General features: G+C 39.7%; 1 protein-coding gene across 3 annotated transcripts in view; it reads left to right on the plus strand.

The window, feature by feature from the left end:
* Nucleotides 1–15,736, plus strand: part of ELMO1 (engulfment and cell motility 1) — a 316,776-nt gene extending 301,040 nt beyond the window's left edge. For all 3 annotated transcript variants that reach the window (XM_027665022.1, XM_027665024.1, XM_027665023.1), the window contains 4 exons: nt 702–809; nt 4,358–4,440; nt 9,831–9,908; nt 14,410–15,736. In XM_027665022.1, the coding sequence (XP_027520823.1) occupies nt 702–809; nt 4,358–4,440; nt 9,831–9,908; nt 14,410–14,610 (470 nt within the window). In that variant the 3' untranslated portion in view covers nt 14,611–15,736. The remainder of the gene's footprint in view (nt 1–701; nt 810–4,357; nt 4,441–9,830; nt 9,909–14,409) is intronic.
* The last annotated feature ends 1,389 nt before the right edge of the window (nt 15,737–17,125 follow it).

The following is a 17,125-nucleotide window of genomic DNA, read 5'->3' on the forward strand; positions in this document are numbered from 1 at the left end:
TATATCCTGTGAAGCATGGGTTGTCAGGAGATGTAAATGTACATCTCCTAGGAAGGACTGAAATGCAAACTGGGATGTGGACTGCATGGTCACACATACCTTTGTGAGTTATCTATAGGACAAGGGACTTAACGTCCGCTTTTCAAGTCTTTATGTGTTTATTATGTCCAGTCCCTCCATAAATATGGGGGTGTTCTCCTATGTCTATAAAAAAACACATGAGTCATGATTTTCATAAAGTATGGGATATTTCAAATGTATCAGGTTTTGGGTGTCCCACACAAGACAGCTGGCAGGGCTTAATTTTCACATTGGGTGCTAATATAGTGGGTGCTAAAAATGAAGCTTTTATGGGTACATTTAAGTTATTCACTCAAAGCATTGGTTACTTTGCCAGTCTTCTGTCCATCAGGGTATGTAATACCATTTAAAACTAAGTCAGTTTTTCCTGCTAGTATTTTTTTTGAGCCAGTGACTAAGTCAATAAAAAAAACTTGTGGATTAATGCCAGCTTCAGTTAATGAAGTAAAATTACTGAGGAAAGTCCCTGCCCCACTTTCCATAACCCCACACATTTCTTGTCCTGAAAGAAAAAACAGGCCTTCCCTGTAGCATCTTGTTTAAGTAAGCTTTCTCCTATGCTATTGATACTGGTGATGAGGACATGTTAATGACCTTGTTTAATGTGTTTATTTTAACAGACAAATTTTGGTATTGTCGACTTTCACCTAATCACAAGGTCTTGCACTACGGAGACTTGGAAGAAAGTCCCCAGGGAGAAGTTCCTCATGATTCCTTGCAAGATAAATGTAAGTCATGCACAAAGATTGTGACACTTTTGCTTCTTTTATGCCAGTTCTTCTTTATAACTTGTAGTAGGTTTCTCTTAATATGGGACATTATCAACAGCTCTCTTTATGAAGATAGAGAGCAGAGGACATTTGGTCCTGCTACTCTCCTGGGTTTGGCAAGTGTGTGTGAGGACTGACCTAAGCTCTTCAATGAGTTAATAATTTCATTCAGCTTGGAAATGTCATGTCTTTCATGAGGAGGAACACAGTTAATTTTCATTGCTTATCTAGCTGTGGATTAAAATAAAAATACTTGGGCATATTCAGAAGCATTTCCTATCCATGGGAACAAACAGTACAGTGACTGGAGGAGAAAGACATGGCAGGCAGAGGTCTTTTTCCTTATTGTGAGGAGTGGACTTAATGATGACATGTTGCTCTCAATACATGAACAGTATTGAGAGGACTTCACCATTTCTGTGTACCCAGCTGGGAGAGGACAAACCTCTGTTACAACTGCTACCAGGGGATTTACTGGGATTTTTCTTATAGATAAAAGGAGTCATTCAGAAAAACATACTCTCCTTGATCCTTAAACATGAGGTTTAGAGGTTTAACATACAATCCTGAGAAACTTTTTTATGCTAATGGAAATAATGACTGGTGTAGTTCTGCCACTGGGAGGTGACGTCAGGAAATCAAGCATTGAATAGGGAATGATTTCTTTTTGTTCTTTTCTGAACATTCTTTGCATTATCAAATTAGACACGCTTATACAAGTGTTTTAGTTGGTAGCTCCACTTCTTTCACAGAATGGCAGAAAGATTAATTTTTCAGAAGTTTGAAATTTTTCTAGCCTGAAAATTGAGGAGTGATTTAAAATTTCCTGCCCTAGCCTGTCTCCAGGCAGCACCTTTTGAAAATTTCAAGTGCTCCCAGATGCATTCTGGGAGGGAAAGAGGGATGAGCCTGTCTGATGCTGGAGCCCTGGCAGTTTACAGTACATTCCCTTGTTTTCATTGCCTTACTGACTGCCTCGAGGATGTTCCACGCTCATACTGCAGACTTGACAGAATGTAGGACAGGGTCTCACATTGCTGCACTGGCATGGGAGGAGGCTGTTTTCATGGACAAGGCTTAGAGAAATAGCTGTTGAACGTTATAGTAGTGTCAGGATGACAGAAGGATGAAAGTCACACTTGAAACGTGGGCACAGTTACAAGGCTAGCAATTCCCAGATTTGTTTTCTTTGAGTATGCTTCCATGAACAAACCCCTGAACCTGACTGTGAGCTTCATCTTGCATGTGCATTTTCTATAGGCTCTTGAGCCTCTTCAGGAATGTCAGAATCCCATGGGGGCAGAAGGCTCTTACTTTAGAAACCACTGGGCCAGACCCACACATTCCCTCTGCATGCCTTCTGGCAGAGCAGATACCCATGCAGTTTGACAAAGAGATGGTTATTTCATCATTGTCTCAGGTTTTCAGGCTATGAAGGATATAAGATTTACCACAGTGCTACCCACAATAGATAGAGTTTAATTAAACAAAGTTGAGAATATTGCAAGACACGAGGTTATAAAGTGGCACTATTGTTTGAAACTGTATCAGACCAAACTGGCCTGGGAATTTTACTGAATACTTTTCAGAAATATTCTGATTTTTTTTTTTTAATAGACTTATATTGATTTTTGGTCTCTTAAAGTCTGCATATGGTGACAACTTGTCAGCATGTGGAAACAGGTCAACAGATGAAAGGGAATAGGTGGGTAAGAAAACAGGACCAAGAGAAGCAGCATAGGGCATTTTGTGTGCTCCTTGCCAAGCCTGAATGGTGTTTATCTCCAAAAATAAATGGGGGGGGGTTTAACCTTTTCACTTCTGTGAATGTCACCCTTCTCTTCAGGCTGGCAGAGTTAACAAGCCACACAGACTCCATCTGGGACAAAAAACAACCGTCCTCTTTCTTGGGGCTTCATCTGTTGTGAGCACATCACATCTGTGCTCATGCCCTCCAGCATCTCCAGCATCTTCTAGTCAGCTTCTGATACCTTCTTAAGTCTTTGATTCTATTTTTCCAAAGCAAGGAGTAAGCCAAGTTCCAGATACATAAAGATCAGGATGTCACGCCAGCCTGTGATCTCCCATAGTAACTGCATTCCAGATCACAGAGATCAAGTGTATGAAAACCTGGAGAAAATCTTTCTTGGTTGAGAGATCTAACTTCAGAAAACCCTACCTTATGCAAACAGAGAAACTGGGGTTTTTTCTGGGCATCTTCAGCAAGTGGCAGGAACTCTTTCTTCTTAAGAAGACCTTTCTACCATAGTTGCAGTCAAATATCTCCTTTACTTCCCAGTTTGTCCTAGGGCAAACCCTCTCCTCCCAAAAATAATATCTCTTCTTCACCAAAAAGTAGAGGAATGTCAGAGACGTAAAAATTCAGCAAGCCCACAGTATAAAATGCTGAGACTAAAGGCAGGAAAGTTGAGTAGTGAAGAGCAAATGATTTCCTCTTTCTGTTTTTCATGCAAAGCAAGTCCTTTAAAAATGTCTATTATATCTCATGCTATCCATTTGACCATAGTGCTGAGGTAATCTGTCATAAAATATATAGTGCTGCTGTATCCAGTAGAAGGGAAAATGTATTCCTCCTCTCCAGTATTTCCATTAGAGTTTGTAAAGAACTGGGCAGTAACAGATTTTCATATTATTGTGCGGTTCTATAGATACAATGCTTTTACGCAGCCACAAGGATAATGTATTATTTATGGATTGTAGAAACTGTCACTTAGTGACCATATTGTATTGTGGAGCATATGGATTCCCATAATGTAATTACTCTTGGAAAAATTGACTTTTGCTTGAAACTCAGAGAAATTTATTCTTATGTTTTAGTGACCTCACTCTGTGAGTGACTCTGAGTGGCAGCAGATTCCAATATTTTTTTCTTACCTTCTTTTTTCCCCAGTTATTTCTGATCACTTCACATTTTAAAGCAATTGGAATGGCTCATTATAAACATTAGTATTCCTTATTCCTTTTGGTACCAGAAAGCAACTAAACTGCTGATGGGAGTGAAATAGAAAACTATTTTAAAAATTCATACAGGCTTTAAAAGCTTTAACTGAGTGCAATAGGGTCCAGCTTGCCCAGCAAGGTCTCTCCAGCAAAGACTTTACCTTAATGCCTAGGAAAGAGCAACAACAGAGCAGGCGTATTACATTAGTAAGGCAGAAAACTATGTTTTTGAGACACAGGAGTACGGATAAATACTGTCCAGACTCATGTACACTTTTATATGAAACACTCTTACCCAAAATAGTCTCAATAGGCAAGAAAAAGCATTCTCATATTTTTATCTAGATGCCTGAGATTTTGTCAAGACTCATTGGTTCCTATTTTAGTTGTTTTCTTCCAGTTTTCTCTCTTACAAAAGGCTGGAAATGGCGAAGGAAATGGCAATTTTAACACATCGGTCTTGCCTCCTCTTACATCCTGTAGCTTTTACACACCTTGGTTATAATTAATTTTCTGGGTTTTGATTTTGTTTCTTTTTAATGCAGTGCCAGTGGCAGATATAAAAGCTGTTGTGACTGGGAAAGACTGCCCACACATGAAGGAGAAAGGAGCTCTTAAACAAAACAAGGTATAGTTCTCAAGTTGTTATGAACACGTACTGTGCAGAATACAAAGCTTGTCAACTTGACCTTCTCTGAAGTAATACAGGTATTTTTCATTCCAGCCTGCCATGTTTTCATGTATGCACACCCTTCGTTTTCACCTCAGACCATTTGAGTTAAATTATTTGGACAGCCTAACCCTCCTTCATTCATATTTCATGGCAGATGTGCATTGTGTGATATGCTCAGAGCACAGTTAGAAGAGTCTTTAGTAGTACCTCTAAACCAAAGCAGTAATGGCTGTTGGTACCTGCTCCTATATTGTCTCTGATAAATAACTGGTTTGTTCCTGGTTCTCTGATGAGCTCACATTCAGTGAAACCTGCTAAAATTGCAGTTAATGTCCAGTTGATGATACCGTCAGGTCCAGTCAGGTAGAAGAACAATTGCAAACAAAAGGATGTAAGGTAAATCCTGGGCAATTAATGAGGCTTGTAAAGATATATTAAGTACTGCATTTGGGAAATAATGTGTAGGAAACCATACTCACCTTAAATTAGTTTTATGCTGCCTTTCACAGTTTCAGATCAAGAACTGTAAGCTAACAGTAGCACTAAGCACTAAAATGGTACAGTGCCAGAATCTTGCCAAGTTTCTGTTTGTAAGAATGGTCACCACATCAAGAAGAAGTGGGGTTCCAAAGTTTGGCATCTTTAGAGGTGAAGGTTTCATACTATAGTATGTTATATGAGGTATGGTTTTAAATTTTCTATCAGGTGGTGCTCTCTGACCTTACGAGTAGCAGTGAGACTCTACTGGTGTTCAGTCTGACCTAGAACAACACCCTGAGAGGTCTGAGAACCAGATCAGAAGATTTGAATCAGAATTTCTAGTTATCTGAAACTGCGAAATTTTAGGTCCAACAAGAAAGAGAGTTTGATGGACAAAATAGTGAAGTTAAGAGTTCCTGCTTCAACACTTGGAGAATAAAATTCACTTTCAGAGCTGCAACTTTTCTTTCCTTTACTATGCACAGATAGGCAGAGCATCTTGAGTATTTTTTGCAATTGTTTCTCATACACTGAAGTTGCTTTAATTCTCTCAGGATACCGTCATCTCCTTTCAGCATTGGCTGTACATGGTAGGAAATTAAAAAGTTGTGCCAAGTGAGGAAAAAGTCCCGGGAGTATTTTTCCTTGTTGATTTTCTGAATCAGGGCACAAACACACACACGCGAGCACAATAGATTGCGTACGATTCCTACGTCATGTTGCAGCTGAACCATCAACAGCATTTGGCTTGTGCATTTATATGATACATATAAAGTATTTTGAGTTCTTCCTTGTCTTAGCACTCATATGTCCACACAAAACGGAAAGATGGAAAGCAGTGGGTGGCAGTGATGGAAATGTGTCATCATTATGAAGCAGTAATGTCTAGATAGTATTTAATGCTAAATAGCAGTGCTGCAGATCAGTTTGTCCTCAACTCTCAGCGTGGCCCCACTTCCTTAGGTAAAATTGCTTTCGACTGGTATAAAATTTCTGCCTGAGATTGTGAAAACCAGGAATTGATAGATGGCATGGCTGCGTCCTTGCCTGGAGCATTCTGTTTGTGACCAAGGCAATGATAATTTCGATGTTTTTGCTAATTCTGATGTGGTACAGGGTTTTTGATGGTTTGGTTGTTGTTGTTTTTCTTTTATTTCCTCAATTCCTTGTTTCTTCCTCTGGGAAGCACAAAGTTTTTGAAATTAGCTATCATCCCAATCAAACTGTCATGCACAACATTGCAACTGCTTAACTGACATCGTTGTTTGCAGTGTACCAAGTTAATATGGATTATGAAATTAAAATTTTAAAAAACCAACACACAGAACGCAATTCAGTTGAATTTAGTGTATGAAACCTTTCACTTTCTGAAATTTCACAATCGATATATTTTTTAAGAGGCCTTTTGGTCCTGTGCTTTCTTTGTACATATATAACAACCACCTTAATGTTTATTCATTGACAGAAAAGAAAATTGACTGGCAGAATGCCATGCTACAAGCACAGCTGGAATTGGCAAAATGTCCATAACAAAGGCTTCAGTGTCTCTCCATTTGCCAGCACATGGCCATTATTTTTCCAGTGGGATGATTTAGAAGTAAATAAGAGTTAAACTGAATTGGAATTTGCATGCATATGAAGCTGGAACAACTTGATAGGACCAGACCTGAATCCATTGTTGTTCATCTTACTTGTGTTTTTAAATTAGGTTAAATTTTTAAGTCCTCATTTCTGACTCTTAAGTAATATTAGTGAATTTTAAAGAAATTAAATAGATTTTGCGGTCTTCAAAAGAAAGCATGAGAGAATCTGGAAAAAACATTCCCAGATATTTCAAAGTGTGCTTCTATCATCCTTTATTTGCAGATGTGGCAGGTTTCAGGCTTTGTGCCTTTATAGTTAGCTGAAATGATTCTGCTCACTTCCCTGTTGAATGAAGATTCTCTTCTATTTCATGTTGTTTAAAAAAGTTCCCTGCCACTACCTACCTAGGTGGTTCTTTGGGGTGGATCTTCTGACTCTGACAAGAAAACTCAACATGGCAAGGTCTCAGCCTTCAGTAAAGACGTGGGAGTTTTGAGGCTGTTGAAGACAGAGTAGGCAGAACATAGTGAGGTCATTCCATCTGTATGGGATCACACAGCCACAAGCACCTAAAATGCCTGTTTGTGAAAAATAGCTTGTCTCTGGCCTGTGTCGGGGGCCAGAGGAGACTGGGGGTGAGAGAAGCTCTGGGCACAGGAGAGAAACCTTCCCTTCCTACTACCTACAACCGCTTTCCCCATAGAGCTGAAACCAAGGAGTGGAAAGTATCAGCCTGCAGTTGCAGAGTCTCTTGTTCCCTGTTTTCAGTACAGTTCAAAAGAGAGGCACATCATGGGTCCTGATGTTGCCACCTTTGAGAAGCGTGTAGGGAAGGAGAGGTCTGACTTTTGCAAGGGTGGAAGAAGTTAGAAGTGCCAAAGGAGTGTGTTCAGCAGATTGAGGTGCGGGAGGAGGAAAACAAAACAAAGAGAGAAGGAACAAGGTGGAGGAAATGTGAGAGAAAAAAGACCAGAGAGAAAAAGAAAGTGGTGAAAAAGGCTGGAGTGGATGAAAAAGGCTGGAGTGGAAAATTACTTTAAGAAAGGCTGAGAAGTAGAACAGAAAAGGGAAGAGAAAACCACAGATGGCTGATACAGACTGACCAGTTTTCCTTTAAGAATTGCCAGTTCCTCCTTGTCATTGATGATAATGTAACAAAACTGGTGGGGTCTCTGACAAGTCAGCCAGTTCAACCACTGAGACCGCTGTCAGTGTGGAGGGCCAGTTGGCAACTCCAGCTCCTTAAGCTTCCATTTTCCTTATCAGTTTGCTATGTATAAGGTGACAGTGATGCTGCCACCCAGAAGCTGTAATTCTCAAGCCTTTAGTGTGCACAGAAGCCAGCAAAGAAGCTGAACGGTCGCCAGGGCTGACAAACTCACACTTTTCCCCAGAAAGGGAAGCTTGGTGCCCTAAGGTGGTCTTTTCTCACTCTCTGCCTGACTGGAAATGACCAAAACTTTGGCTCCCTGATATATTCCTCTTCCAAGCAGAGATTTTTGTTCTCCTTTTCCTTTCTTTGAGGTGAAGAAATTAAATTCCTTGGAATTTCCCAAAGGACAAATATACAGAGATCAGGCTTGTAGGATTGTTGACCTCTATGAAACATCATAGTATAGCAAATGACCTTCAGAAACATCATAGTATAGCAGTACAAGCCCTTGTTTCAGTGCTACATTTTATTTTCACAACCTTAGTTGCATTACTTGGCATGTTCTGCCAGTAATTTATAACACTATCTGAGGGGATAATGCCAGGTTCATGTGGGCAGAGGTAGATCTGTTTCTGTAATGAGGAACATCACTCTTAATAAGGTGTGGCTGAGAGACATGCCTACAACACAGAAAGGCTCTGTGAGCCCTGAGCCATTTGTTTGCTGATTGCACCAGCACTATTAGTATCTGCACCTTCCATGGGGATTTAACACAGCCTTGTCTCCTGTAGCCTGGCAATACAGCAAGTTGAACCTAGTAACTAAACTCAAGAAAACCAAGAATATTTCCCATGAGAAGCCTGACCTCTAACATCCAAGCTTATCTGTAAAGATTGCAAGTTTTATGATTCAGACTCTGCTCTTAATCACACAAGTTCAAAACCGAAATAACCCTTACTGAAATCCAAATTCCTATGTCTAGTTTCAGACCAGGAGATTAGGGGTAGAAATCTAGAGCAATATTTATGCTGCAGTCTCTGCAGTCAATTCTTCCATTTTAAAACTTAGTGTAGCAAATGTAAGAAGCCATTCTCTTGTCACTGCTGGCAGTGCAGGGACTGTTGTCAGCTGAGAGACAGCAAAAGTCATCAGTGTGATGGGGCTCAGGAAGTCAGGAGGCAAAAAGAACAGGACACGTGGTACAGATCATAGTTACAAGTCAGCACTGTACTATGTAGCAGGGTCTTTTTTCCACAGTTAATATATCTATATCAGCTAGCTTACAGTTGCAAAATCCTTATAGTGGCACTCGTAGTGATGCGTGCAATAACCATAATATGACAACATCTTTGTATGCTCCCTGCTGGTCACTGGAAGTTCATTATTTGTTCAGATTGATTTGGTTTCCCATAGGAACCCAGGTCCAGGTGACTTTTAGGGAAGGTCAGTGCTTGAGGAATTCACTTAGGCACCTTTTACAATTCCAGCTTCAATGCTTAGGGAGAAAAAAGATGATTGTTTTTTCCTTTCATGAAATTCATTTGGGTCTTTAAGTAACCCAGACAGTTTGGTTTGACTGAGGCTGCTGATTCTGGTTCAGGTAGAAACAAAATTACAGAAATCTCCTGAGAGTGAATAATCTAATACATTTCCAGCAGTGAAAAGAACATAAGTACATACCAGGATATTAATTGCCCTGGCAATATTTTTGACACAGGGAATCAAACCTTGCAGAACTTCCAAGTTTAATCTATACAAATGGAAAAAAATATGAGCCTTCATGAAGAGTTTGTTGCAAGTGTATTATTAGGCATTATATTGATTATAGTCCTCACTATATTGCCTAGCTCAAATTTAAACTCAAATGCTAAAGTAATCCATGATCCCGTGAGCTACAGTCAGTACTGAGGTGGGTGAGTTTATTTTGGCTTAATCATCTGTGCTGGAGTTCTTGCTGTGCCAGTCTCTTGCAGTAGTTTGGTACTGCTCAGCTTTGTCCAGACAGGAGAGTGCCGTAACTTATTTTTCAACTTGTTTGGGGAATAAGGGATAGGAAAGAAAGAGAGACATGAATGTGTGAATACCTCTCTCATACAGCATTAATATGTGTTTCTTTGTATTGTTCCAGGAGGTGCTAGAGCTTGCTTTCTCTATACTGTATGACTCAAGTGGGCAGTTGAATTTCATTGCTCCAGATAAGCATGAGGTAAGTCAAGTTCAGAGTACAGAAATTTTTTTTGAAGCCATATGAGTTGCTTTAAGGCAAGAGACAGCTTTGTAAGAACATAAGAATGGGCATCTTGGCCCAGAGTACAGTCCATCTAAATCAGTGTCATGTCTCAAAACAAAGTGAGAGCCAAGGAATTAGTATAGGAACAAGACCTTATGCAATTTTCTTGCATATCTGAGCCACAGAAGGAACATGATTTGTATTAAAGATCAGGATTTTTAAGCCCTCCTGAAATATGAGCCATAAGAAAGAGAAATGAGAGAGCTCAGGCAGACCTTGCAGTTCCACAGGTCTTGCTCATCATTTCCTGATGTAATGGATTTCTTTTGGTCTACTCTACTTTAGTAGACACTGGAGAACTTTTTTGTGTGTTCACTTTAATGAACTTTAGTTCAACCCTGGGGATTTTTACAGCCAAACTTTCAAAGAATCACTACCAGTCTCAGCTCATTTTGACAATGCCAACATAATCAGGGGTGGTTATAACATCATTAGGTCTCAATTTCAGCCACAGACTTGTGCTCTCCAGAATAGCATGTCCCCTTAGTGTCACATTGCTTAAGACCATTCATGACATGTGATCATAGAAGGCCCTCTCTCTTCCATCCCCACTGGGAAGCGTTTTGCAGTGGCTTTCACTTGTATAAAGACAGTGTAAATACCAATAGCAAGGATGAATGACAACCCCTTCCCTGCTCCCTTCTCTTACTAAACAACACAAGAAAACAGACAACATCATTGCCTTTTGGGAGGTGATGGGATTAATTTGCCTAATTGTGTGGAAGCCTAATTGGATGTGTTTCTCTCAAAGAACTTTCAAGTAAAGGTTTAGCAGAATACACTATATTAAAAAAAATCCTTCTTATTTCTAAAGCAAGAAGAGTTGGTGTTACATTTACACACTTATTTTGTGTTATCACATTTGGTCTTAATTCAGAACACTGTTGAGATGATGAACTACAGAAAATTGCATTAAGCTGCATTATACTGTAGTGTTAATAAAGTGCATGACATTGTTTTACAAGTTAAGTGTATTTAGTTATACTGCTTCAACATTTTCAGTTCTGAACTGAAACCTTCAAATAAATGTTAATTTTAGGAGAGGAAGTACAGTTATGCTCATTTGGGTTTCCCTATGGATTAATATTTGAGTGTCATTTTCAAGTATGTTCATTCTGGAGAAGTATTTGCTGGTCAGTTTTCATGTAAGAGAAAGCAGCAATAGGATCCCAGGCACAATGTACCGCTGTAATTCCAAGCAAAGCATAATTGTCTTCATCCTCTGAACGGAACATATGTTCGATGATTTCTGGTATAAATTCTCCAGAAACTGAATTCTAGACTGTTTCAGCTCATAAGAGGAAATGGTCTTGAAAATCAACAATTTTTTCAGCCACTATATCTCAAATATAGCTTATAGCTACAAGTGGATTTTAATGGTCTGAATATTCAAAACCTGCTAAGGCACCCCACTGACGGGCAGCAGCAGTGGCATGCACTAACCTAATTGCTCATGATTGTGTTAAAACACCTATCATCTTTATTTCTCTTTCTGATCTTGTGCAACTTCTTCAAAATAAAATTAATATGTTCAAAAAAATGACCGGAGGCAACCGTCTCTGCTGCCACTTGACAGTTCCCAAATGAAAGTTTTTAAAAGGACATCTCACTTCCTCTGTACTTTTCCATGGTCTGCAGAAGAGTGAGTTGTGATTAAAGCAGAAAATGCACGTGTTTGGAGGAAGCACCCAGAAGGAAAGCCAAAGTGGCATGTTGTGAACCCCGTGACTCTTCACCAAAGTAACTGGGGTGCCTGTCAATGGAAGTGCTAGTTTAGCAGCACTGTCAATCTGGGAGATTTGTTGGTGGCATCTCAAGATTTGGAAAGCTTTCAGGAATGATGTTAGTACCTGGCGATATCAGGTCAGACTTGCAGGGTTTTTTAAGTACTTCTGTAGTCCTCGTGATTGTAGAGTAAGTTGGAAGGTGGGAATTGAGTGTATCCTAAAAATAAAAACTGAACTAGGATCATAGGATAATTCTGGTTGTAAGGGACCTTGGAGCTGTCCCCAGTCTGACCTCCTGCTCAAAGCAGGTCAGCGATGAGCTCAGACCAGGTTGCTTGGGGCTGCATCCAGATGGATGAAGCCTGCACAACCTTTCTAGTTCCACTCTCTTGACTCCCAAGGCAATTCTTTAATAAAATCTCATTACTGAACCAGGATTGTTGAGATTTGGACCTCATTCTTGCACACTTATGTTTGGCAATTCCCTTAGCCATCTGCTGGAAGTTACTGGTAGCCAAAGGATTCAGTACTGTGAGATCACTCCATTGTATTTGTTTTTCATTTAAATACATAATAACTGGTTTCAGCTACATAGCAAAAAGGTGGATTAATCTTATCCTTGATTTTTGACAGAGAAACTGATGAGGGAGGCCATAATTAGGTTTCATTAGAGTTTTATGAAAACGAATCTCTCATAAATTAATTTTTCAGTGGATCTTAGTCTCTTTTGCATATTAAAAAGAAAAAAGATTCTGAATGAATGCCTGTTTTTCCACCATCTCATTAGGATGTCTCTCTGCTCAAAATGTACAGGAGTTTAATTAGATGCACTTGCCAATATGTAGATTAGAGAGGAAGCCCCTTTTCCAGGCCATTGCATTAATCTGAATTGTGGACAGAATTTGGTTTCTGTGGGCCCTGAATGAGTTATATCTGGAAGAGGAGAAAACTGCAGTTCTGCTTTCTAGTCCTCTGGGACTCCTCCCCAGAGAAAGCACTGGCCATACTCGCTGAGCAGGTGATGGACGATTTATGTCAGGGGCTGCATCTGTTGAATGGATGCTTTGTGCTTCTGTAACCTGAGCAGAGCCTTTTGCTTTTATGTTCCTTTCCTCATAATGAATTTGGGGAAAACTCTCCCAAAGAAAGATTTCAAGTCCATCATAAAAGATTATAGTCTGTTCAAAAATAACTACATTTCTAGGATAGCTTCTTTCTTTTCCTGATGTTCTACATACACTCCACAAAAATTGCATGCTTTAAAACTCTTCAGTGGCACACTTTGACAGCCTAGAATTGGCAGGCTAAGTTGTTTATTTAGTACTTGTTAGCAGGACAGCCTGAACTCTAAAGTCTCTTCTATATAGCTAATCTCATGTTAAAGCTGCAGCTTTACTTGCCAACACCCTGGGTGAAATCCTCGTTCTGCTACTGTTTTGTCACTGATTTAAATGGGTCGAATTTCATTTTGGATGTTGAAGTGTGTTAACCCATACTATTTTTAAAATATGCCCTTTTTTTGAATGAAGACATACCCCAAGAGAGGGGTTTCTCTCTCTTCCTTAAAAATAATCCTCATTTCTGCTGTGGGATGAAGTCAACCATGGCTATCTTTAAACTTGGCGGTATCGTGTAGCAAATGGTCAGCTAAATTTAAAATCCATTTTTTGGCATGAAATCCAGCAGAAGTATTTGTAAGATAAAAATGCGGCTACAGTTGATTTAATTTTTCTCCTGCAAACTAGGACACAAGTTCATGATTGAAATCTTTATTTTGAGATGACAGCATTTGAGTACTTCTGTTCATAGTTGAATAAATGGCTTGTAGTAATAAATGAAAGTGACTTATTCAATAGAATTTGACTCTAGATCACCAATCTCCCTTGGGTTTGTTGCTGATTTAAAATGGTTATTCAGCCCACGTTTATCACAAGCTGTCAGCTGTTGGGAAAGATGGCATCTTCTATTAGGAAAAAGCTAACAGTAAGGAAAAGGTTTTAGAGGTCAGTTCAGCATTTGCAGCATTTAATATTACACCCAAGCAGCTTGACATTTAATTTTAATGAAGGATACAGCATTATCTGACATGTTTTTGCAGTATGTTATTTCATGTAAAACAGGGGTAAAGTAAGCATAGATATGTGAGACTATCTTTGTGCAAGTCAACTGATACCACTTAATCTATAGTAAAGCAAACCACAATAAAACTAGATAGTACAAGATTTCATAAACAGTCAAGAAGGATTTGGGGGTGAGATTCAGTTCACCTAAATTAACTGTCATGGAATTAAAAGTTTAGTTAATGTAAGATAATCAGGCTTTTTTAATAAGTACTGGGGAAAGAGAATAAGAGGAGTAAAGGAAATTTATCCAGAGGTTCATTGTCCTAGATTATATATAACTCCCATAACTGCTGAAGAACATTCAACAAGAAGTTTGGAGGAGATAGCAAATTGTCAAACAACTAAATACTGTCATTTCTTCCCATTTTTATGGAATTGTTTTTCCATTTTCTGAGCAGCTCAGTGAAACATGCCATCTTCATTATATGAGCTAATAAAATTCATCAACCTAATTTTAGGTCTCTTTGTAAGTCCCTGTGGGAGCAATACCTGTAGAGGACCAGGCCAGACAAGCAGTTTGTGTATGAAAAGTCTATTAATGATAGTTTTTATCCTTTTCCTATGCAGTACTGTGTATGGACCGATGGGTTGAACGCCCTCCTTGGGAAGGACATGTTGAGTGATCTAACACGGAATGACTTAGACACACTGCTCAGCATGGAGATAAAGCTACGCCTCCTTGACTTGGAAAATATACAGATCCCAGATGCTCCCCCACCTATCCCAAAGGAGCCCAGCAACTACGACTTTGTTTATGACTGTAACTGAGGCAGTCACTGAAACTTGCTTTGAAACTGGAAATACATTATAACTGGAGAGATATTAAAAAAAAAAAAAAGAAGAGTGTGAGGAAAAAAAGAAACCCACTTTTGCACCTTGGATTTTGGCTTTGGGGAGGGATGTAGAAACACCTGCATTCCTTCCTGTTCCCTTCATCCCTTCCTTCCTCATTCCCATCTTCCCCATTGCTATTCCAAATCCACATTGCTTTAATTACCTTGTAATTGCGGGCTATTGGCCTTGCTTAAGGCAAAGACTGCCACTAAGAAGCACCTCCTAAGGACTTTTTTTACATTTTTAATACTGGAATAAACATTCTTAACTAAAGGACATTGTTGTCAAACTGCATGCCTGTGAAACCCATGTGGCAGGGCAGAGGCTTTAACTGGAAGGAGGAGGGGGGTAGGGAGTAGAAGCAGCTACCGTAAGCAGAAGATTCCCCCAAACACTCAAAAGAGTCTGCTCACAACTGAATCCAATGTGATGATGAAATTCAACTGCTTCCCAGTGCTTGCACCATTCGTCACTGTCATTATGCTTTTCACCGCCATCTCAACTCTTGCCACCAGCCTTCACCCAACTGTGATCGGCTCCCAGAATGGAAAGTCTGCAGGTTTTTGCTGTACCATACGCTGCAATGCAAGAGCTTTTAACTTCTTTTCCTCCCAGCTCTCACAATAGCCCCACACTAGCAGATCACTCTCACAAATGGTGTATGAAGCCACTAGTGCGTCCCATCCCTATAGCATTCCCTAAGCCTCAGTTGCCTCTAAAATTGGCTTGTTGCTATTTGAAGTGATTTTTATTTTCTTGGTCCAAAGTTCAACAGCAATTTTCACAAATTAATTACAACTGGCAAACATCCAGGTTTACATTGTTGTCATTGCTACAGTGTTAGAAATTTGCAAGGGATTTTTTTTTTACGGGTTCTAATTTTTTTATTTTATTTTGCCAAACAAATATATTTAATGAAAACTAATTTCATTGTGCGTACTTTTGGGGAACAATATTTTTACTTAATTTCCATTTGGAACATTTGCCCTGAAGGGAAAAAATAATATTTCCCTTCAACTTCACTGTTGAATAAAAACCTGAGTTGTGATGATTCTTGGAACTTTGTTTTTCTTCTGAAGTTGTCTTTTATTCTTTATGGTTCCTAGAAATTCTGAAGTGTTTGGTACAAAGAGGAGAGGGAAAAGTGGAACCTTTCTTAACTGCATCTGATTTAACTTATTCATTTGTGGTGACAAGGATGAGATGCATCCAGATCATGTAACCATTGCCATGGTTACATGAGCCTTCCTGTGAGAAGGATCCTTGTGAAATCCAGAATCCCAGCATATTGATGTGCTCATGGTCAGTTCAAGGCTGATGCCTTTCCTATGTTTGCTGAAGCAACTGTCTACCTATATTTCCATTTCCTTCATCTAGAGTGTTTATGGCTGGAGCATAATTGTATGAGGAACATTTGAGTTTTGCAGGATGGATTCCCTTCATCCTCGTGGTTTTCTAGGTATTTCACTAAGTTCAGTATGTCTCACTCAAAAGTGCTGGGTCTAGATCTAGAGGGACCCACCAGCCCTTTCCCTCTGACTGCACATGCTGAAGAGAGATGTTTTTCTATGCGAGTTCCTCTCCTGCTCAGACCCAGCTGAAAAAGACTGTGAAGGGGGTTTTATCAGAGCTTGTGCTAGTGAGAAACCCAGATGGTTGTTCCCATTCTGACAGTCAGAGAAGACCTCAACTGAGGTGACCTTTGCTCCATCCAGATGGCTCTGGGGCAAACGTCCTGACTAACCTCACACCAGCTGAGGGGAGAAATTATGTCCTGCAGTGCAACAAAGAGAAGGATAATAAGAACATTGTATGAATTCAAGCGTGAAGGTCCCAAGGAAGTGCCTTCTCGAAGCTGGTGCTTGCATATTTTATGAATGCCATAATCTAACAGAACATATAAGTTGGTTTAGGTGGCAATGGATGGTAAAGTAAGGTAAAAGAAACTCTGAGTTAAATGCTGGAGGAAGAAGTTACAGTGGACCATGGCCCAAGAGAAGATTTGGTCTTAATGAGAACAGAGATGTGCAACATAAGATATGGGAATTTGAGATGACTTATTCTGCAGAGCCTTGTCAAACTATAGCGAAGGTAGTCATAGTCAGGACATAGCAGAAGCAAAGGCGCTGCTTGGCACAGGGGATTTTAAAGGGGTCCTGGGAGTGAGAGATGGAGATAGGAACACATTTCTTTACAAGGTACTGGTGCTACCTCTTCATGCAGACAAAACTTGGAGCAGAACAGAGAGCTTGAGTTACTTTATTAGTTTCCCTGATCCAGCTGGATGGCTTAGCAGTACATAACCTTTGCTTCTTATTTGCAGATTTCAGAGTTGTGTATTGCTTTGTTAGCCAAAGAAACACCTTTCACTCCTAAGTGATAAGAGCCAAAACAAACACTGCTGGCTCAGTGGCAATCCAATGCTGTGGTCTTAGCAAGTAGGCATCTG

Source organism: Corapipo altera, unplaced genomic scaffold (genome assembly GCF_003945725.1).
Source record: "Corapipo altera isolate COAL_440 unplaced genomic scaffold, ASM394572v1 89, whole genome shotgun sequence".
Lineage (NCBI taxonomy): Eukaryota > Metazoa > Chordata > Aves > Passeriformes > Pipridae > Corapipo > Corapipo altera.